Below are 24,147 nucleotides of genomic sequence, written 5' to 3' on the forward strand. Positions count from 1 at the left end.
ACTTGCCAGCATTTGGAGAGACCTTTTCAAAAACATCTCAGATCAGGCTGCCATAGCAGATATCAATCAAAATCACTCCCTGCAGTCACATACCACTTTCCTCCCTTATCTTGAAAGAGCAGGTGCAGTTCACTGACAATATGCATTGTTTGGTTTGAGGGATCTGGGGCTCTTTGAGAAGTAGTTTACCAAATTTCTCCCTCTGAGGTGCTTATTCGAAACTTCACCCAGGTGGCTGGCTACTTGCCCCGTTTCCCAGGAGCCAGAGCTCCCGTGCAAACAAGCCAGCACTATATCGGCAGCAACCTGATTATCAAAGGAGCCTCTTGAGTGTATTAAGCATAGCCAAATGCTTTATTTCCAAAAGCCCCCGGGAAATCACCTTGAAGAATTATTATCTTCGAGGGATACCACGGGCAAGGAAAGGTTTTAATTGATCTCAGATTGCTATAGCTTCGACTGTGCCTTATGTCCATAAGAGAATAATTGCCCAACAGTTTGAGCAGCGCAGATCCACTGCTGGAATTTGTTTTCCCTGTGCAACTGGCACCACCAAGTGGAAAAAAGCTTTTCTGCATTATTTTATGTTACAGTGCGGGCACTGATACATATGACTATAGGCCTAAGCTTCCCATACACCATTAAGATTTGGAAACTACACTGAAAAAAGTTGTTTCATTAAGATTTGCAATAAACTCCCCTATAAGTTCCTTGGATTCCCAGTCAAAATAAACTGGACATCAGTGCTCTGATTGCCTTACAGATTGTTACAAAAATAGTATTTTTCAGCCATGGAGAACTCTCCAGCTAAGGGTATCTGTTTTACAAAGCTATGTAAGGATAAATGATTTTTACAGATTTTTTTTTTCATTTTACAGATAACAAAAGGAACATACAAACAGTTCATCCATTCAGCAGGAGAAAAAGGAGGGCTGTGAAATTCAGACAGTTGGCCAGGAAAGACTCCACAAAGTGTTAAATTTATACATGACTCTTAGTACAACTGTTTCTTTACTGTGGCGCCTGGGAGCCCCAGCCAAGGAGCCCCCATCTGCTGCTGCGATTTCTCCCTCTCTGCGCTAGCTTCCTCACAGACAGACGTACAAAATGCTTCGTTTTGATGTGCTCATCTCCTCTCTAGATGCAGAAGGCTCAGATGTACTTTGGCAGCCTCACTGCGTCCGATCGATGCTTTCTGCATTGCCTTGTGTGTGCCAGGTACCACGGAAGAGCAAGCCAGCAAGCAGCGTGCCGCTGGGCCCGACCGAGCCGGGACGGCGTCCGAATGCACGGGGGGAAACGCGCGACGGCCAGCGAGCTGCGGAGGGGGGCGGACGGACTCGTAAGCGGAGCGCCGCGGCATGATGCCGTTATCTGCTCCGTTAGGGTTACTGTGTGTAAAGGGCTGTCCTAACGCAGACCAGAGGCACGCTGGTAACCCCCCCTCCCTCCCCCCGAGTAACGCTGCCTCCGAGGAAACCGCGCGAGGCTCCTTAGTAAGTAATCAAAAACAAAGGTTTTCCTGGCAAAAAGCCCGAGGCAGCGAAGATGTGCGAAGCAAAGATTTGAGCGAGAAGTTCGGATGCTTCCAAGTATATATATATATTTTTTTATTTTTGGCACCAGCGCCTCACCAACCATCCGCAACGCCGCTGTCGGAAGAGAAACGGCGCCGAGCCGTGTTTACCCGCCGCCGGCCCCCGCCGCGCCGACAGGGGGCGCCGCCGCCGCCGCTCCGTCCCGCCGGCCGCCGCCCCGAGGAGAAGGCGGAAGTGGCGGCGGCGGCCGTGGGGCCGGCGGTGAGTACGGGGTGGCCGCGCTGCTGGGGGGGCTGGGCCGGCGGGAGCTGCCCCGAAACTGCAGCTGCCCGCGAGGAGCGGGGGGGCGGGAGCGGCGCGGCGCTGCCCCAACGGCCGCGCTGTCCTAACGGCCGCCCCAACGGCCGCGCTGCGGCCCGGGCGGGGGGGGATCGCTCCGCGTTCACAGCAAACGGGCCAGCGCGGGCATTTAACGCGGCGTCAGTGCTTCTCCCCGCCCGTGTAACCGGCATTAGGTGGGTCCCGCTGGGCCCTGCCGGGCTGGGGGGAACCGGCTGCCGCTTTCGGCGAGAGGGGGCAGGTCACCGCGCCCGGGGGAGGCCGCGGGACCGGCTCCGCCGCTGCCGGGCGGAGGGGGAGGCGCAGCCGCGCGCTCGTCGCCCCGCCGGGGTTGTTTCCAGGGCAGGCATCGCTCTGGGCCTGATCCCGCCGCGCTTTCCATGTTTCCTTCCGCTTTTCGCAGCAGCTGAGGGTCTGTGGAGCTCGCTCAGGTGCTGCCGAAGGCAAACAGCTAAAGCAGTATTGCTTTCCGTTTTAAAATGCGCTGCTATATTTAAAAAACGAAACCTACACGCTAGATACTTATGCTGCCAGAGCTTCAGAATTAAAAAAAAAAAAAAAAAAGTGCTTTTTCTTCACTTGTTGAACTTCCATGAATATAGTAGGTCAAGAAAAGTAACTTTTTGTAGTTGTTGTGTGCTGCTCAGATAAGCAAATATATAAAAAATTTAGATCAGGGCTGCGCTTATACAGGGTGCTGGGAGTCATGCATGTCAAAGAGAAAATAAAAGTAAATGTAAAGAGAAAAGGAGAAATAGTTATTTTGGAAAGTGTGCTTAGTTCACTATTTATTTTCCCAGAGTGTCAAATTATCTTACTAATGCCAGGTACAAGCTGACTGCTTGTTGAGACAGGCAGTAACTAAATCCACTCAGGAGATTGTGCCTTGCTTTACCAAAGTGACATTTGTCCGTTGCCATGCTGCTTTTTTGATGGCAGAACAGAGCCACCAAGGCTTTTATCAAGTTCCAGCTTTGACTCTCGTCCTGCAAACACATGTGCTCTCAAATTGGATTGTGTGTCTAGTCCTGCTGAAATCAGTACGTCTCGTTTGAGTCACCCTGTGTCTGAGGAAGGCTCCCTGCCTCCCTTCGAACTGCTCTCTGTCCTAATGATTGCTTTGTCCCCATTGTGGCAGCATCTTAAATCCTCAGCAGATCTGCTGAGGAGTGGGGAAAGGTTCTCAGTTCACTAAGGTAGAGCACAGGCACACAATGCAAAAATCCCTGCCAAAGTAGAGAAGAGAGGATTGTTCTTCTCATTAATTGCACTTGCCTTGTATGGGCTTTTGTTCTTCTCACTAATTGCACTTGCCTTGTATGGGCTTTCTTTTTTTTAGCAAGGAAAAACCTCGTGGAATATTTTGGTGTTAAACAGAATATATAGCACTTCCACTGCTCAGTATAGTTAAAGTTGTTCTGACATACTTAAGTAGGACCAAAACGGGATAAAATATATACATAACTGGGATATTGCCACCATCTAGTCTCCTAAGTAATGCCTAAGCATACAAATGCATACATGATAAAAGACTGACAGCATCCTATCCAAGCAAACGGCAAATTCTTATTTAAAGTCTTTGGGGTCACATGTAAAACTAATAATTATAGTGGTTAGCCAACAGACGTGGAAGTCGTAACAGTTACTGCATTAAAAAAAGTTGATAGCTCAAAAAAATGTTTGGGACATGCTTGTAGGCTTTTACAAGAAAACAATTTGTTTTTCTGCAATTATGAATTCTGCTTGAATCTCCTCTTGCATTTGCTTGTCTAGCCCTTTGATAGCTTTGAAATGAAAGTATTTCATACATATTAATTAACATGAACTGGCATCACTTTATATGTTCTCCCTGGATGGGACCAAGCTGATGATAAGTTACATAGCTGATAATGCAAACACCCCTGGGCATGGTGCTTATCGGATGTCAGTATTGGTATGATTAATATGCTTGGGAATAAGTATTGCAAGATTGCTTCATAAACAAATCATCCAGAGTCACTCCACTGGTCTGTCAGTCTCATGACCCAGAAATCTGTATGTGCAAAACTGTTCTTACTGAGGCAGGAGAAGGAAAAAGGAAAGTTTTGCCAGTTTTGCTGTTACTGTGGCATCGAAGGCATTGCGCCCTGCTGGCTCTGTGCAGCCAGACTGAAAGCAGTTTAATTAGGAACTTAAATAGGGACAGGGATTTGGAGTAGTCCTCTGTATTGATTTTCTTATTTATATGGCTACTCGGTATGAATTTATTAGAAAGAGATAATGTGGAAATCAGTTGTATTTAATATTACCGATTGTTATTCAAAAAGTTCTGTTTTATAGTAACTAATGTACTCTGTGTGGTGTTCCTTCACCTTTGCCAAATGCATAAAAATACCGTTTTGTATTTCAGTGTAAACAGAATACAGTGTGTACTCCTAGCCCTTTCCTGTTATTCTAATTAAAGTGCAACTCCCCAGGCAGTCAGAAGATATCTTCTGGAAAAAAGGGTTTTTGATTTAGAAAAGATTCTGGATTACTACTATGACTCTTAGGTGGAACATGAAAATCTGTAAAAGTCTCATCTAAACTTCATTATAGTATGAGACTTTACCAGCTGGAGTGTGGACTTTTACTGCAAACAGTAAATTAAAATATGGATGGTTTTTTAGTGAGATTGTGGTTTGCAATTGTTTTTTTGTGAATCATGAGGTACATTATTCTTGCAGGAGTTTGCTGTTCTGGCCTGTCTGTGATATCACAGGTTAACCTGATCACTTGGTAATGCAACCCAGTAAATAGCGCCATAGCACAGGTTACTTGCTGAAGAAGTGTTTTATTATGGTTTGACCTTAAAAGTCAGAGGAGTAGTATGGGAGCTCCGTATAGTCTTAACTGTGTCCTGACTGGTTTTTGAATGTGGAGGTTTGATCCTTAGAGACGCAGTGTTCCAGGTTCCTGCAGAATAAATGATGATCAGACAAATACAGACTGTTACCATCTGGCTTGGAAAGCACCTTCCTTTCTGCTGTCAAACGATACAAAGCCGCTGCCTTGGGAGGGTGCACCAGCCTTTGGGGGGCCCAGGACGTTGGGAGAGGAATGTGAGCCCCATAGGTGCAAGCTAAAGCCCTCTGCCTGGCTACTCAGCCACTTGGGTGGGACTTCATAGCTCAAGGAGAGGGCATTTCAGGTGCGTTAGCAAATTTAATTTTCAGGCTTTCTCTGCCTGAGAAACTTTACAGTACCAAAGGGAAAAAAATCACCATGTAATGCTCCAGTTTAATTTCAGATTTCCGTGAAGTAAAGGCTGTTTGGTTTGAAGTTGTCCAAACATAAAAAGTTATAGACCAGGCTACGGAAGTGTTTAATATATCACACCACCAGTGTCCAAAAAATGGATAAATTCTAAAGCCTCTGCCATAGGCAAGATGTTATAAATTAAATTTGCATGTAGATATACTTGTAGTTGACTAGACCAATTTGGTTCAGCACGGACTAAGAGGAATGACTATTACCAGTAGGAAGAAAAACTGATGTGGTTTTCAGGGGATGTTTGTTAAGTTTTACTTCACTAGTAATCTGTTCTGTAATCAAAAAGAAAGTGTAGCAAGTTGCCATGAAATTTGGGATATACAAAACCCAAACAGGTTTTATTCTTAAATTCACCCTCTTCTAGCCTGAAAATATTTTAAATTCCCCAGGAGACGAACATGTAAAACTGCCACAGTTAGGCTCACAGATTGCCTGCTTCACTTGACTCAAGGGAAAGGCCCGTCATCTACATTAAAACTACACTCTTCTGTAGTTAGTTTTGCTGTAGCTCTGCTCTGTACATGGAGACTGAATCTGCGCTTTTACTCTTAGAGAAAAAAAATAAATGCAACAAGAAACAGAAGATTCCCACTAAAATAATTACAGCTTGTGAGTGAATTGTTTTAAGCTCTGATGGAGTAAGCAGGCTTTGGTTATTAGTCTGAGTAACGCCGTTGTGGATTTTGATTTGGAAACGTGTGCCTTGCCCCGCACTGATAAATATGTTCGGGGGGGGGGGGGGGGGGGGGGGGGAGAATTTCCCTCATAGATAAGGTGGAATAGAGCTGAGTGGTAGGAGGAATCCTGTTGCAAATTCCATTTAAAACGTGAGCAGAGTTCAAAATCTGTCTCTTAATCATCTTGCTTAAATGTCATCTTTGTCCCTGAATTTCCCTGTCTATAAAGAGGAGACCGTGATACTTGCGCTCATTTTTGTGAACTCATTGCTTATATGCAGACAAAAAGCTCCATGTAAGAGTGGAGTGCATCACTGAATAAGGGGATTTTTGCACGGGACTGGGATGCTGACTGGTTGCACTGACTCATTCATTAAAATGAGTCTGGTACATGATTTTCGTTTCCGTAAACTGAATGTACATAGCTGCTCCTGTCTGTAGGAACAATTTAAATGGGGAAAGAGAACACCGCTTCCACAGCACTTAAATCTACAGAGTGTTTAGCTGTTAAGATTATACTGAGTCAGATCCTGTTTTCTTTCTTATAAGAATAGTATTTCAAATAGGATTTTTTTTTCTAGAAGTAGCCCAAGGGAAGAGACTTGTAATCAGTGCACTTTGCAATTAACATGACAGCTGAATTTGGGGAAAGCCGCAATATTTTCCTCCTTGCTACTTCCTGAATTCCTTTGTGGCATTGCTGATGGGCTGCATGTTTCTCTTTGTTAGTCTCACTAAGTACCCCCTTGTGGCATAGAATAACGTGAATTTTTCAGGCCTGGATTCGATTCTGGTATCCTGCATACCAACATGCGTACTCCGTTGGCCCAAATTGAGTTCCTGTGATTTTTCACAAAATATAGCCTGTGGCTTAATCAATGTCTGCAGCTGCTGTCAGATAAAAATCATGTTAGTTTAATCACGGAAACAGTTTTTTCTCCAGAGAAAGAAGACCTACCTATGGCAATCTCAAAAATTTTTATTTCACAGAGCATCTTTCTAAATATTTCTGTCTCTTGATTCTTCTGTTTCCGTTCCAAGTAATTTTTGAGCCTGCTCAGTTCCATGGGACTAAGTTCATAGTTCTGGGATTGCGCTTCAAGCAACTGCTGAGAAGTTATTTGGTGCTTAGTTTGTACTGCTGTTGTATTTAGGAGCCTTGATTACAAAGCCTACTGTGCTAGGTAATGTGTAGAATAATATATGGGGGACAGAGAAAAGGAACAGAAGTAAGCTTTAGTCCATGGATGAAGTTCCAGGCAGCTCCACTCTAGAATTGTTTCTGTATAAAGTAAGCATTGCCGACTGGTTCAGTACAACCCCAGGTTGTCAAACTGTGGTTTGCGACTCTGTATCTCAATGGTATTTGTTGGGAACGCAGCTCTTCAGATATTTCTCATACCTTTGCATACCTCTGCAAAATGCAAAGTTACATATTTACACCATACAATAAAAGTTCTCTTTTGATTCTAGCTCTAACTGGCCTAAATATCATAACTTTGCCTGTTTTTTGTTTGGTAGATCTACATTTTTTTTCCTGGTTAACTAGAAAAACAAAAATACCTCAAACATGCATGGGCAGTATTGCTATAATTAAAGTTGTTTGGCCTGAAGGTGGTGTAAAGTGCATTTCTTTAGTTATGCATGTGTTCAAAATATATTTCCAGTAAATATTAGTTGAGGCTTTGTTTGATCAGCGTTTCTGTTGATTTAATCTTCAGGTGTCTTACAATGAATAGCCAGATAAAACTACCTACGTATCATCCTCCTATTTGCGAACATTTTGTTAAAATGACTTGTTACGTTAGAGTTCTGGTAAAGGAAAAAGAAATTCAGTTCCCCGAGGCTATGATCACCTTAACGCTCCCTCCTTCAGCTCTGTGCCCCCTCCCTGCCCCTCTTGCTGCAAGTTGCAGGTGGTGATGTTGCAGGACGACAACCTTTACAGTTCAATTCTTGATTAATCTTAGCCTTCCCGCTGTCTGTATGAAAGATGAGTTTGGGCTTGGTGGGCACCTAGTTTTGCATGCCTGACTTAGTAACCCTCAGTCGGCTCACGGTACCTTGCGCTGTGCCTCTGGATGGCCTCTGTGTTTCAGAGTAGTGTCTTTTATAGAAAATGGACCACAAGAGGACTCAGCTAAGAAAATGTTTATGATAATGACAAAATTGTTGTTTAAACTTTTCTTTACAGTTCCCTCCTTCTGTGTAGAAACATTAGTTTGGGGATACCAGCATTTATTTGTTTCACAGGTATGAGTTCAGCCTGCTTTGTAAGCAATATTCTAGAAACTGGCTTTGCTCTGCCATTCACTGCTCTTCAGGGAAATGTGACTTTTGTGTTCTGTTCCTGTAGTCATGTCCCCTGTCCTCCCTCCCCGCTATACTGAAAGAAAGACAGGAGAGCAAGAAAGTCGTTTGCGTACTATTAGTTTGTGGATAGCTTTTTGAGCTGTGGAAATATTACTTTTCTCTCTGACTCAATTCAAAGTCCTATTGACAGTTTTAAAATGTTATCAGCATTGCTGTGTATTTGAATTTTATTTACAGCACAGCATCTGCTTTGGCTATCTGGATTTTGCATTTTATTTGAGGGCTTGCACCTAAACTGGTGTTATCAAATAACTTGAAACCTATACCACAAATCCCTCTATACAAAAAATGTGAAATAGCATTTATTCATTGCAGGGAAAATATGAAATTGAGCTATTTTCATCCAATAAATCTTGGCTTTGTACAGCATTTTTCATGCAAATTATCTTTGAATGCTTTAGAAATAAATCGTATTGAAAGGGAAAAGAAGCATTCTGCGTAAACATAGCCAGGAGCGAGAATATTCCTCAATTTACGGAAATTAGGTAGTCAGATGAAGATTACAGAAAGGTGTGCATGTTTGTGTTTGAACTCGGCTGACAGGATGCGGTGCTCTTTCCTATGTATCACAAGATATGTAAAAAGATACGTAACAGAGAAACTGGGACAAAACAAAACCAGTGATCTTGTGCAGAACCATATCTGCAGCAGGTGCTGTGTTCCAGTGTTTCTGGTCAGAAGTAGAAATGGCTTGTTCTTGATTGGAAAGTAAAATCTTACAATATTTGAAATTAATGCATCTTTTTGTCATCTTGCAGAGCATTTCTGAGTGATACTTGATCAGCTACTATGAGCCTGCTACATAGTGATAACAGTTGTGGAGCCCGAAACCTGGAAAGTGGCTGCTGTGCAGCCATGGCCAGTGCCTGCAGTGTTGGAGCGAAAGAAGACAGTGTAAGCGTGAGCAGTGGGGCTGGAAACCCTCCAAGCTCTTTCACAGAGGAAACTCAAGGATATGATGTGGAGTTTGATCCACCCTTGGAAAGTAAATATGAATGTCCAATCTGTTTGATGGCTCTTCGGGAAGCAGTGCAGACACCATGTGGACACCGCTTTTGCAAAGGCTGCATTGTCAAATCAATCAGGTAAGGGAAAATTTGTGGAAATTGCTTTTAAGAAGAAATTCACTTGCCAAAGTGAGACAGTTTAAAGGCAATGTAAACCAAACAGAACTTCTTAAGGTGCACATCGGTGAATGGTGATGCTGCTCCTTCTATTTATAATTCATTAAAGATGCTGTCTAATAAACACCGTATATAGCCAAATATCATGAGTTTTATTAAAACAGTAATATGTCTCTCTTTGCCAGACTTACTTTGGCCAAGTGTCTGCCTGAAAATAAGTATGTTAGTGTTCTTTCTTAAAAACTTGTTTAAGAAGAAATAAATTGTTTAATCTAAGGGATTAAAAGCAAATTCGTAAAAGAATCCTTTTGGGATGGCATACTGTGGAATCTTCCTATGAAGGTCCTAAAAAGCAAGCTCTTGACACAGTGGAGGTTGCAAGAGCATTAGGTATTTTGCCATTTATACAAACTCACCCAGGTTATGAGTATAAAATTTTGACTGAGCAAACCTTAAATAAAAAAAAATTAATCTGGTAGCCACCTCCTCCAAATGAATTCCATCTTCAACCCAGGTTTATAAAAGCTGACCTTTCTTTATGGTTGCTTCTTTTGATAACCACAGACAACAAGGTTTCGTGGTGCAGATGCAGCAATTCCTGCTTTCTGTTCTCCCCCAGCAATCGCCTGCTTGCTTGCTGGGCTGAAGGAAAGAAAGTAGTTTTATTTAAAATCTACTTAGGTGGCAGGCAGGGGAGTGGGAATGAGGTACGGAAGGCAAGAAGAGGCCGAGCTGGTAAAAATGAATGGTTGAAAGAGGGCGGAAGGTTCAGCGGCAGGTGGAACGTGCTCCCCTCAAACCTGGAATACAGTAGTCATCGTCTCACTCATGTCACCAACGACTGGAGCACATTGAAAGGTTAGGTATTATGCTGTAGGACTTTCCTCCTCAGCATAAGCCAGATTTTGTCTTACCAGTTGCTCCCTTAGCTCAAATATCACCATTCTTTGGTATGAATCTAAGGATTATATTCTGTGCAGGGCCCTCATAATAAAATTGGTTTGTTTGTCTTTTTTCTTTTTTAAATACTCCTACTGTACTGCATTTATAAGATCATTGCAGTTGTTAGTGCTCTGAAGCTGCTTACTTAAATCAGAAAATGCCAGAATTAGTTAATTTCCGTCCTTAGTGCATAAGATCATGAAGTTGTCTTCAGCATTGCCTTATAATGTTGTTTTTCCCAGGCACTTTTTTTTTTTTTTAGCATGTAGAATGGACAGTGCTTTCTTGATTGGTTTTCCATTCCATTTATCTGTAGTTCTATTCGATTTCCATTTACCCATAGTTCAGCATTTGTAGCTCACATAAATTAATTGCACGTTGGCAAATGTGTTCTCTGAATATAGTATTTTGTGGTTTTGTGGGCTTCTTTGTAGCTTCTGTCATTGTTGTATCTGATGCTGATAATGTTTCTTCATGGCATCCCTTTTAGATCAAGAAGAAAAGCATTAGAGCTGGTTACAGAAGGATGAACTTAATTTTACGTTCCCTACTTATGATAGCAAAAGAGTGGGTTATTTTCCTCTCTAGGAAATGCAAAACTTTATTGCATTTGTTTGCAAGCACAGTTCTTGTTGACATTAATTTAATCAATATTTTTGAGAAAAGGGTGCAAGTTGGTTATCCAGAAAATGTAGAACATTTTGTCTGTGCAAAGTGACTGTCTCATGGATCTGCTGAGGAGGTTGAGACAGGCTCAGTGCTCCGCTAACTGTACCATGAGATCACCCTTTTTTCCCCCCTTATTCACGACATTGCTACTTCTGCAACAGATCAGTGAGGCCTTGCCCAGTAGCATTGCTGAGTGGAATTCGAGTCAGCTCGGTGCACAGAATAAGACAAAAGCAGTACTAAACCTGTCAGCTCTGACTGTGTGTATCCCATTGCCTTGGCACAAGCAGTTTAAAGTAAGGCTTCACTTTCTAACCTTTGTTTTGCACGATCCAACATGAATTCTTTCAAGAGGTTATTGGACAGAATATTATGTGTGTGTAAGCATAGAAATAGGTTTTTGTACTAATGAAGGCCATTAAATTTGGAAGTCCCTAATTACTGTCTCTGAGCTTGCAGTATTTCTTGGCAATAGCAATTTTTATCTGCTTCTTTAACTTGAGAATTTGTGGAAGAAAGAAAAATAAGAAATCTTTAAACCTTCCCATGAGTGCATGATGTCTATAAATCCTGAAGGTAAATTAGTCAGTGCTTAACTGTGTTAAGTTTTAGAAATGTCTGGTTACCAATCACTTCAAAGACGACCAAATTCCCAGCTTTAAAAGAGGGTGGGGAGAATAATTAAACTTAAGGTTACCAATAAAGGGTCCCATGTTTCCAGCCTTTCATAACCTTAGTATCTAAGGTGGTACTGTTTTCTAATCCTTCTGCCCCTGATGATGAGCTGCAAAATTATGCTCATGAGTTAGGATTTACTGCAGTAGTTAGTGAGGAGCTACAGTAAGTTTGTGCTGAGAACATAACGTATCTCATAGCAGGTAGAAAAGCTTCCTTCTTAAACCTCAGGCATGGGAAATGGTTTCTCTTCCCTTTTAAATCAACAGAGCATTTGCAGGTCTGTAAACAGTGTTAATAACCAGAAGCTCTTACTTGTGTTAGACCCTTTCCTCTTTTTACTTCACTTCTTTCTATGGATAGTATTAACTGTTTCAGTGAATATTGAACCAGGTGGCAAGGGTTTTTTTCCATCTTGGAGACTATAGATCATCACTGTGATATTTCAGATGTTTAATTAATAGCAAATATTTTGCCTCATTCACCACTGAAATCAGTCTTTGGAGTGCAGTTTGAGAGAGTGCTTGTGAAAGTAGAGCAGAACGCTTAAAGTGCCAGACTCCTCTAAGTGAAAGGGCTCAGTTGGATGCTTAACTGGGATCCACGGGTTGGGCTGTTAATTTGGGGTATGTAGTGTCTACAGTACAATATTGATTGATGTCATTGAGAAGCTTGTGTGGAAACAAAATGAGAAAGAACTAAGTTCAGATGCAGTAGCTAACTAAATCTCTCTCTAGTCTTTCTTCTCCTGTGTCTTATGTCAAAGCTGACTTAGGGCTTGTAGCAGGGCTCACCAAATGTCAGACCCTTCATTATCAGATGAGCGGGGTTACAAGCTGACAGGGGGCAGCCGGGAGAGCCTTGGGTGTGAGCAGTTCATCAGACAACCTGCTTGACTGCAGTTAAGCTGTATGACTACTGTTTTGCTTCTAGGTTAAACTGCTCAGTTGCTGAAAACATGAAACAGACTTCTTCAAAGAGGATTTTTCTGGCTTTACTTTTCATATCTATAATTAAATTGCCAGTGGAATTACATGAATATTCATTGTATTTCGTAGTATGTTATCACTGCTTCACAGGTACAATTGAGGGTGGTGCAGCTCACCCTGATGAACAATTCCAGCACAGGGAAGCCTCCACTGAGGAATAACAACATGTAACCTAAATTAGAGCTGAAGTGCATAAACTCAGTTCTGCGATGGGGAGATTTATAGCATCTTCTTTGTAGTTAGATGTAAGTGGCCTTAGACACTCCTGTTTTAACCCCAGACTGCTAGTCATTTAAACTGGGGATCCAGTTATCCTTATTTAAAATTAATCTATTGTTGGCTGTTATTAAACATAGTTACCTTTTGCATGTAGAAGTAAGGCTGCTGTCTTACCAGCAGGCATACTGGACTATCCATAAACTTCACTAAGCAGGATATTTGTAACCAAATTATACTTGTAACAACTGGTTTCCTGTAGTTTGCCTGTGACTTGGGGGAAGGTTTCTGGGTTGTGGCAAAGATCAGCACGCTGCTGAGGGACCTACGAGATGAAATGGTGCGCTAGCATTTTCTTTTTTCCATTTGTTTAGGGGAGCGACTCTCAGATTTGTGACAAACTAGCTCTTAAGAGCAAAACCCTGGAAAGGAAGTTCATTGTCTCTTTCTAAAGTCTAACATTTCCCCCCAACTTCCTCTCGCAGCATTGCTAATAAAGTAGTTGCTGACCAATTATTTCCTTATCCAACAGAGAACACAAATTCCCTCCTGTCCTCCGCAGCCCACTAGCTTCTGCTTCCCTTCGCCCTTGCAAGCAGAAACAATGATCTGGCCTTTGATCTTTGCACCGCAAATGCTCTCTGACTCTTTTTCCACCCCATGTGTTTTTCCATATTATTGCTATTTTCCATTAGTACTGTAGGTCAGAGACTTTGATCCCTCGTGCACCTTAACTTAATTTAGGAGTGTATGTTGACTTACTGGTTTCAGAGATTAGTTAATATGGGTTAATATTTATTAAGGAAAATTTGCGGAGGGTCCCTTTTTGCTTCCATTTCTGATGATTATCATGTTCTAGTGCAGGCCAAAGTGCCACACGCTGTTACTTCCCCTGCGCGAACTGCATGCACCTATGCTTCACCATCACATCTCAGACTTTCACCAGTTAGCATTGAACGTCCAGTCAATTTGCTGTCAAGATGACATCAGATACTATACCCGATCCCATATCCAGTGCCATTTCATAGTTTTAGTGTCACCTTCTTAGTAACTTTTGCTGCACAGAAATACACAGATTGAAGTGGGGACCAACTTATCCGATGGTTTTAGAACAGAGATGGGGAAATGAGCTATACAGAAAGTTCTGTCAAATAGATGAATCTGGAAAAGAGAAGACTTCTGCCTTCTCTCTCAGGTATGAACGGCTTGGCTATTGTAACAAAATGAGATGTTTATAAAGTGCAAAAGAAAGGAGAGAAGGTCCAAGAATCTTTAAAGGACTGTTTCTTTGATGTTTGAGCTGTGTGAAGTGTTTACAGAAATGAGACCCTCAGTTCTCAGCTTCTCTATATCCTCCTCAAGTTTATTTCCAGAGTATCCAGCAGGGCATTTGTTCAATTAGAAACTACTAAATTAGAACAGTACTGCAATCACAATAGCACCACCTCAAGTGAGACTTGTCTGTTGGCAATTTCTCTGATTTCTGTAATTGCTGCTTGCATGCCATTATTTTCAAAGACTGTCTTCATGTGTTATAAATTGGCCACAAATGTTTTGATATTATAAAATTATTTTAAATTAAGGGCAAGGAAAATTTGGAATCTCTTTTTCCTTGTCTCCATCTTTTTTCTTTTCTGCACTGTAGAGATGCCGGTCATAAATGTCCAGTAGACAACGAAATTCTGCTTGAAAATCAACTTTTTCCTGACAACTTCGCTAAACGGGAAATCCTTTCATTAATGGTGAGGTGTCCCAACAAGGGCTGCTGTATGAAGATGGAGTTGAGGCATTTGGAGGTGAGAATTAGTTCTGAAAATAGGAAACCTTGTTTTCTTGGGCAAGTGAAAATTCAATGTAACATAATATAGGTGGTCGTACCTGATACCTGTTTGTGCTGATTCAATATATTGTTCATTCAAGCCTACAACTGTTTGTTTTTTAAGAGTGTAACTGTAGTTATGTCATTCTCAAGTGAACACCGTAGTGCATGAAAAATTATATTAATACAGCTCGGTCTTTAGGATCATTCTTGTTTGCCTTTTCATCAACTTTATGGGTACTGCACACAGGTTCCCTAATGTCAGTTTAACATTCCTTCAAAGCGGTCAGATATATTAAATGAAATAATTATTTGTTTGGGAAAATAATCCACTGTTATAAGTGTAATCATACAGCTGCATTTACCTGAGGGCACTGTTAAAGCTCTGAGTGAGTAAGGTCCCCATCTTAGTAATGGGACACTGATAGGCCATTAGTTAGTAAGGTCACCATAAGGATTGCGTGCATGAAGGAAAGATTCCCAATTGTTTATGTTCCTCTTGGACAGCTGAGAGGCTGGTACCTGTCTGTAGTGTCAAATCCTTCTTTTGCCCACGTTCAGGATCACCAGCTGCAGTGTGATTTCTCCACTGTGGAGTGCCCACAGTGCCAAGGATCCTTCCAGAAGAACCACCTAAAAGAGCACGTGACGCAGGAGTGTCCAAGGCGTCAAGTCTGTTGTCCGAACTGTGCCACGTCTATGGCTTACGAAGATAAAGAGGTACTTAAGGAAGAGTGTCTTTCACCTCCTTTCATGTGTTTTTGCTTGCAAAGGCAACATCAGTTAAAAAAAAAATGTTTTTGGTCTAGCAGAACTTTCTGTGCTGCACAGGGGAGAAGCTGTGGGTTCCAGGATGTTCGTCTAGGACAGGTGAAATCTGGGGAGAGGACTGTGCTTAGACACACCACTCTCGGGAGCCCTGTGGTGTCCAAAGGCTTGGTGTAAGAACCGTTGATTTTTGGCCTGATCATCAGAGAGGTCAATATCTGCTCCCAAAATAACAGGACGGTATCCCACGTTTACAATTTGTTCTGCCTCTCTGCAGGCAGAAAGAACGTGTCAAGAGCTGCATCTTTTGGGGGGAGTCTGCTAACACACAAGACAAGGATCACTTGTGAATTCTTCTCCTAGTTCTGTGTTTTTACCTGCGTGATGCTGGGCACAGCCTGTTCCCTTTTTAGCTTATATTTCTTCATCCATAAATGGATGTGTTTTATCTCAAGGACTCTTAAGTTTATTGTAAGTATATGGTATCATATTTGGGAATTGTCAGAGATACCTCATACTTTCCAGCAATACAAAAGAAAGCCCTTTAATACACTTCTACTGGAATTGAATGTGAACTTCAGGAATGTCTAGCTAAATTCAGACTCCTTTGGAACATAAGAGCTTTAGGAAATAAAATTTCTGCATCTTTATGAATTTCTGGTATGAGACCAGGAAAAAACAGGAGGTATAGGAAATGTGCTATTCAGGGAAAGGGGATTGTCTTTTTTTTTCCCAGTTAAATTCAGCAAAATGCAAAATTTGAAACTTAAATAAAAATTGGTCATCTCAGCAGAGGTGATCGGCATTCTTTCAAGTTATCCATATGTAACATCATTAATTCTTTATTTCCTTTCTTTTTCTCTGTTTGATAATTAAGCTTCATGACCAAACCTGTCCGCTAGCCAACGTGTTTTGTGAATATTGCAACACAGTGCTCATCAGAGAGCAGGTAAGAGACTGCCTTTCTCTGGGCCTTATTTGAGTCAGGTGTTTTGTACCTACGTTGTTGCTTTAACCTCAGATTAAACTTGAAGAAACAGTTCATCCACCAGCAACCAAACCCTCTGTGTCTTGGTTCCTCCTCCTCTGCCCCCCCCCCCCCCCCGGTCCTTCCTCCTTCCCCCGCCCCGGTCCTTCCTTCCCATCCCTTGCCCCCTCTCTCTTATGCACTCTGTTTGGATGGGATGGCAGCCAAGCTTATGACCTGGGTTAGGATAAAGAATGATTTTGTGAAATTGGAGAACTAGTCTGAAAATATAGGGTTGAGTTCAGTAAAGACAAAGGCAAAAACAGAGCAGTGAGATAATTGGGTCTGGAAAACATGGGCCTTAAGAAATGCTGATGTAATGTGGGCTTTTGAGGGAAGAGGATAATTACGAGAGACAACTAGTTTTAAGTATATGAAAATAGGGCTCCAGAGAGGAAGGAAATGACCTATAATCTAGCTTGAGGGTAAGCTACAAACAAAAGGCTTGTGTCACAGTAAGCAAGCCTGAATACTTGCTGATCCCTAATGCACGAGCAAAGGCAATGAAGTGTTAGAGCCTATACAAGGAAGCTGTCAAATTATTTTCATTAGCTAACCTTTTTGTTCGAAACTTCTGTATGTCTTTGAGAAATGATACAGGAAAAACTGACCTGACTTCAGATGCCTGTTCAGTGTCCATGCAGCACTGTTCCTGTAGGATGCTGTAGGAGAATACTCTTGATGGAAAAATTAACTTCAAGTCTGATCTGTTCTAGATGCCTAATCATTATGATAATGATTGTCCTACTGCCCCCGTACCATGTTTTTACAGTGCCTTTGGGTGTCCTGAAAAGGTAAGCCTTTTGTCAGAATCATTAATTGCAGATTTCTGCATTTTTAACATATTTTTCCTATTGTTGTCTCATTCACAAATCACTGAGTATTTGCGCTGGTGGGTGGTGGTGGGGTTTGGGTGGTTGGTTGTTTCGGAGGGGGTTGTGTTTGGTTGTTTTTTAATTCTAAAACACTCCTTGTTGGCCTGATACAGTGCTTTCCAAAAGTCCTTCTCAAATTTAAAAAAGTCTCTGGGGATGATTAGTTTGATGTACTAATTCTGGTAATCTGTGAGTGTATTCTGAGCTTTCATGCCAATAAAGTAGCTTCTTCTAACATTTCTTGTAAAGTTGTGAGCAAATACATTCATGGCTCTTGGAGTTCAGTGAAGGAAACTTGAGAATGCTCTAAATTTGATTAAATTATAAAATTATTTTATATGGATGTTCTTCATTGTAGCTGTGCAATAACCCTTTCTAAGAGTGATTTTTTTTTATTCATCCTTTCCCCTGCAGTTCTCATAAGCCTTTATATTTGGTACTCTGGAGTAATTTCAGCAGTTCAGTGAAGGAAGTACAATGCTGATGTAGAACACAGAAGAAATACTAAATGTATGCTTATCACTAAAGGAATCCTAACACTTTTTCATGTGCCACTATTCTGAGTTAAACAATAATTGCCTACTGGAATTTACTTTTTTTTTTTTCGTTTGTCAGTTTGTTTCATTTGGCGATCTTAAATTTGGCACCTTCCCTTGGTCACATTGTCCATCCTTGATGCGCAGTCCAGTTTTTCTCCCACAACAGAAGTGAGAAACAAACAGCAGTTCAGTTTTCTTTAGAGCCACTTTTAAGCTGTGACTGTAGATAATGTTTTGTATGTTCCTAATGCCACATCTCATTAAATTCTAGATGCAGAGGAATGAACTGGCACGACATATGCAAGAGTTCACTCAGGTTCACATGAGAATGATGGCTCAGAGTTTTCAAAGTATCAGTGTTACTGCTGCGAATCCTGTACCCTTCATCAATGGCCTACCCTTTGAGCCTGCCCTCTTCCCCCCAGTCTCACATGCCCCATACGATTGTAATCCAGAAGTCGAAAACTTCAAAGAAACTATTCAGCAGTTGGAAGGTCGCCTGGTAAGACAAGATCACCAAATCAGGGAGCTGATTGCTAAAATGGAGACTCAGAATACTCACATGGCAGAACTCAAACGTACTATCCGAAATTTGGAGGGAAAAATTACTGAAATGGAGGCGCAACAGTGTAATGGTATTTATATCTGGAAGATTGAGAACTTCAGTGGACTTCAGAAAGCCCAGGAAGAAGAGCGACCTGTTGTGATGCACAGTCCTGGCTTCTATACTGGAAAACCTGGCTACAAGCTGTGTTTGCGCCTACACATCCAATTACCAAATGCTCAGCGTTGTGCTAACTTTATATCTCTGTTTGTCCACACTATGCAAGGAGAATATGACAGCCATCTGCCTTGGCCTTTCCAAGGCACAATACGACTTTCTATTTTGGATCAGTCAGAAGGACCCGAAAGGCAGAATCATGAAGAAGTAATGGAAGCCAAGCCGGAGTTACTAGCCTTCCAGAGACCAACAATTCACCGCAATCCGAAAGGTTTCGGTTACGTGACTTTCATGCACCTGCAAACCTTGAAGCAAAGAACCTTTGTAAAGGATGATACTCTCCTGGTGCGCTGCGAGGTTCTAACACGTCTAGACTTAAACAGTCTCCGCAGAGAAGGATTTCAAGCTCGCAGTACTGATGGGGCTATTTAACCTGAAAGTCTTAACCAAAGGAATGGAGTGGCTGGTGGTCATCTTCAGCCACGGATTACAAGCATGCTTCCTGGTTTATATAGACTGAATGTGTAAAGATCATAAAATTCAGTGTCTGAATCAGTGTCACTCTGCAAGCTAACATAGTTGATCTTCACCTGAATAGAACTTGATGTTGCTGGTACACAATATCTTTTTTTCTCTGGGGTCATGTGTTTAAATATTACTTATTGTTCTCTCTTAATGTAGTAAGCTACTTCTGTAGCAAGCTAACTAAATGAGTGTTGTTAATAATCAAAGCTTAATTGCCTGCAGAAGAATCCTGCTGAAGTACCTGGACATCTCTGCTTGGTGATACAAAAGTCCTATCAGAAAAAAACTGTAAACCTTTGTGCCTCACTGTCTTGGTATAGATGTACCTATGCTCTAGCAGGGAAATAGCTAAATTAATAATGCTGAGGGTTTGAGCGTTTTTTGTTTTGTTTTACAGAACTTGGGGAAGATTTGCCTTGGGGTTGAGATGGTTTCTATATTGACTCATCAAGAATTTTGAATTGGCTGTGCTTCTCTTGAAATCTCAAATCAGGTTGAGGCTTTGATGCCGTCACCAAAAGTGAGATATGCTGTGACCCTTCTCTCCTGTGAAGCTAGCTTCAGGAAGTTGCACGTTGATGTAGAGTTGATACGAGAATTTCTGAAAGACGTGTGTTAGTGTTGTGGAGAAGGCTAAATGACTCTGAGTTGAGTTCACTGAAGAAACGCGTAAGGTGGTCTGAAAGCACCCCCCAAATTCTCTTCATTTGACCAATCTTTTTGTAAGTGTGTATTCCAGGCTAACAATGTCAATCAATGTTTAGCATTAGAATGGGATACTTCTGTGCTGGTATGACCGCCTGCTAGTGCTAGACGTTTTTCAGGTTATGAGTGGATACACGGGCAAAGGTATGTACTAACCAGATAAGGTGTTCCAGTTTTTTTTTTTTTAACTGTTTGTCAAACCTGAATTTGCACCAGAGTTGAACTTGTAACCTAGACTTGCATCTGTTCAAGTGATTCCATGGTGTTCTGGGGATGTACAGTGCTCTCCTGTTAATTCTCAGTGGACAGCTGGCCATATCAGCATCCAGGAGTCATGGGTATTTCTCTGTCCCATTAGACAACAGGAGCTGGGCCACCCTCAACATTTTGGAGGGGAAGAAAAGCCTTCCAGTTAGACAGTGTGAGGGAAAGACTGCAATCCTGTTTGCTCTCCACAAGAAAATTCTGGCTTCCCTACTGGCCCGTTTACCAAACACTAGATTTGCTATTTAAAGAACTCAGGACCTTCCTAAAATTGCATATGTTGCTGTTTTCTGTACTGAGTATGCTATATAAATTAGCTTTGACCAGTCAAAGCTGAGTAGTTTAAGTTCACTGGTGCTAACATAAGTTTTTAATTTATCATGGTGCTGGTAAAGTTCTGAATTTTGTCTTTTAAAAAAAAAGTGGGTGGGGGGGGGAATTGTTCATCCCATAACTTAAGTACACAGTCAGATACAGAAGAAAGAACTAAGCCATTCATAAGCCTATGTTCTCCATTATTTCTCTAAACTAGTGAAACAAGCTAAAGACTTAAGAGACTGCAACTGAAAAGATACTGAACGCATCCTGGGTATTTAACCCCACCTAAGCAATCCAGAAAGGATCATCAGTCAGGAAAGTGCATACTTAATACATAGAAGGCCAATGAAAGAGCACTGTAATATACTGATTTGGGGGGTTCTCTGCTTACCTGCATGAAAGCAAAAATTCCAGGATGCAGCATATCACTTTTTCACCATATCCAGATGAATAAAGTTTATTTTGCAGATGGAGCCTATTAATTGAAGAGGGGTTATGTTCCATGGAGTATTGCCACTACTGAAACCTGAACTTCCTGGCTAATGGTAAATGCAGACAGTCTCATTGACTTATTTAGTCAGTTTTATTTAGACTTCATTCTGTGCATTTAGAGGACTGCTGAGTGTATATTACTCAAAATACCAAAAGATCATGCTTTAAAATTGTGGTTTTTAAAACTCTTAATAGTTTGTTACATGCAACAGCCTCAACCTATTAGCCACATTGTTTGGAAGTGTCTTCGGTTACAGCATTCTTAGTAGTTAAACCATTCTTAACCAAGGGCTTTTAATGTATGTAACAGTGCCCAGGTCCAGTAAATGCAGAAAGCAGTTCTTGACACTGTACCTTAGTTCTCTAGTCCTTTTCAGGCTGATAGTTCTCTTTTTTGGTTGTTTTTTTTCCCCAAGATGTTCAAAGACTACTAAGGTTCTCTTTTTTTTCAGGCAAAAGGTAGGAAAAAGATTTGTAATATGAGAGCTTCTTCCTGCCTCAGTTCCTTTCTCAACCTCAGTGATAGTAACAAAACTGCTCTTAGTCTGTGTTCTAAGAGTTCATAACCAAGAGCCACTAAGTGCATTAATACTTTCCTCTGCAAGTTTTGCGTCATGAACCTTGAAGTACCAGAAGCTGAATTTCTGATTTGAGCGTTATGTTAGTTCTGGTGGGATTCTCACTTGGGAGGAAGCTCAGTTTGGTGACAGGTTTTAGGGGTTTAAGTGAATCAGGTTAATATTGCACAATAGCACAACCCAATAGGAAATAGAAAGCTAGTGCATGTATAATACTGTATTGACCACAGTAATATCAATGCTTTAGCTTCACTGCTGCTCCTTTACTGGTTTTGTATCTTAAAATTAGCAGGAAAAACTCTGAATGATGCCAGATTACTATAATGCCAGAATTATTTTACATGAAAAACTTTCATAGCTAATTATCAATTAAAACGTTTCTGTTTTGACAAATTGTAAATGCTAATGAAAGGTTTGTTCATCTTGTTGTCCGACTCTCCTCTTTCTCCCCTCATCTTCCAGGCTACTCCTTATTTTAACTGCAGTTCCAGAGCTTTCTCTTAAAAATATCATTTCCAGCTAATGGACGAACGTATGAGTCTAGATTGTTACCAGCTCAGATGCAGGCCTGCTATCCTCTTGTTGAACTCTTAGGCTAGCACTGAGAGGTTCAGTCCCTGTATGAAAATATACGTTCAGTGAAACAGCCTCTTCCCGCCCCCCCCCTTCCTCCAATCTGATTATCTTTTGAGAAATCATTATACCATGGTGGATTGAGGTGTAACGACAAGAAATACTTGACTGGAAGCAGAAAGGTAATCAGCCTTGAGACTTGTCTCCAAAACAAATCTGGAGTAATGTGGGGATTGAACTAGTTTCTTTTTTTTCAGGAATGGAGTGCTTTAGCTCTGTAACTGTTAATGCTTTGCTGCATTATTGGCTCTCAAGGTGTTTGTTTTAGAAGGTGGCTTAGCTTCTTTTATCTTTCAAATTTTTATTGTTTTGAACATATTTAAAGAAGTCAGACACTCTTAGTATATGTATTTGCAAAGCTGCTATGGCACAAATTTTCCAAGTATAGTATATTGTAGATGTGTTTTCTTTTTTGCCTCTGAATGTCTCTCCCTGCAGGGCAGGGAAAAGTATTTGACTAAAAATGCTGGTATGTCGTGTATATGTGGGAGCTCAGCTACATGAGATGTACAGACTTGTTTTTTTAGGTGGTATCGTGATATGCCTGGTCATGTTTGCTGCCAAGGGGTTAAACTTGCTAATGAAATAAAATTAGAATGGCCTTCCTTTTCTTATTTAGAAACACTTTCTCATCAAATATAGTGATAGCTGATGCAAAGGGTTATTCTGGGGTCACTGTTAAAGGTTTGCGTTGGTTGCATTTGAACAGAAGGGAAGTGCTCCTGTTCTCTGGGAAGTATCAATAAATTGTTTAATATATTTTGTAATTAATACACAGCTATATTTCTGACAGGATTTTGAAAAATAAACTAATTAAACTGTGCAGTGTATGTTGCATCTTTAGTCATATCAGAGGCTGTTCAGAAAGATTAACTACTACAGGACAGGACCTGTCCAGTAATTTCTCAGTTGTGTGGGTTTCAGAGTTGGCAGGTTTATACTGAAGGAGATCGTGTATTATGTAGCAGTCATATACTATCAATCAAGATTAAAAACTGTAGTTTATTAATGGGTAGTGTTAGCTTTATTCATTACCAGAAGACAAAGCTAGTGTAACTGATAATAAATTGTGTTCTTGTGACAGTGCTGTCATTTAAGATGCAGCTCAGAAAAACACCCCACCTTGTCACCTATCTGGCAACATCCTGCCTGCTTGTTATGTTGGTCACACTGCTTGTTATGTTGGTCACAAAAACAACTGTTTGTTGAAGCTTTTTGCAAGAGGCTCAGATCAGAAATCAACAGGAGTTTGAGTTCCCCTCTCAAAAGACAGACGTGCTTGCTTCATGGCAGTCTGCTAATTTATCTCAGCCACAGCGTTCTTCTGGATTTGTTTTTAACAGCATCGGAGGGAAGAGGAATCTAAAAGTGTATAATCTTGAAGACCTTCAAATTCTCAGGAAATCTGGTGGTATTTACTTGAAGGTAATGTCTCATACCATTCAGTTAATGTTAGTTATGATGTTATCTTTCATGGAGAGGTTGGTCCTAATACCTTCCTTTGATAATGGACAGGAGAGCATGGTCAGGCAACAGAATCTGTTGTGTTAATCTGTTTTTAATCCTCCATTTTTAATGTTCCATACTTCTAAGTGCATTAAAATGTTCTTTTGATGAGACGAAGGACAAGTAATTGCCTTTTTTCAAGCAGGAAAAAATAGGCACATGCAGCTGCACCTGTGAATGCAAAGTCAACATACAGAAATGCAAGGTGCCAGCAATGTAAAAGTATGCCCATGTCTATATAAATAGAAATATGTGAACATAGGTACCCATAAGTTTCTGTTAAGCATTGACCCCACTAGTAGACCTGATGACCTACTAGTGAAACAACAACAATGGACCAGAATTTTCTGACAAAGTATCTTTTGAATAAATGCCAGCTCATTTCGAGGGACTTGACCTGGGACTTTACTCCCAGAAAAGCAATAGCCATGTGCTAAAGGTGTTCATCTGGAAGGAGAAAACTCCATGTGCAATTCCTTGCTATAATATCCCCAGTGAGTACAGTCAGTGCTAGACTTTACCTAGTGCAGGCTGCAGCTCTTGT

At 41.2% G+C, this 24,147-nt stretch overlaps 1 protein-coding gene across 1 annotated transcript; it reads left to right on the forward strand.

Moving 5' to 3' along the window:
* Positions 1-1,667: 1,667 nt before the first annotated feature.
* On the forward strand, positions 1,668-22,920 carry TRAF6 (TNF receptor associated factor 6). The gene is made up of 7 exons (XM_026097688.2): positions 1,668-1,799; positions 8,977-9,303; positions 14,479-14,629; positions 15,214-15,372; positions 16,298-16,369; positions 17,164-17,241; positions 18,133-22,920. Exons 2-7 carry the CDS (start codon positions 9,008-9,010, stop codon positions 19,012-19,014), a joined length of 1,638 nt encoding a protein of 545 aa, XP_025953473.1. The 5' UTR covers positions 1,668-1,799; positions 8,977-9,007; the 3' UTR covers positions 19,015-22,920.
* The last annotated feature ends 1,227 nt before the right edge of the window (positions 22,921-24,147 follow it).

This window comes from Dromaius novaehollandiae, chromosome 5 (assembly GCF_036370855.1).
Source record: "Dromaius novaehollandiae isolate bDroNov1 chromosome 5, bDroNov1.hap1, whole genome shotgun sequence".
Taxonomy (NCBI): domain Eukaryota; kingdom Metazoa; phylum Chordata; class Aves; order Casuariiformes; family Dromaiidae; genus Dromaius; species Dromaius novaehollandiae.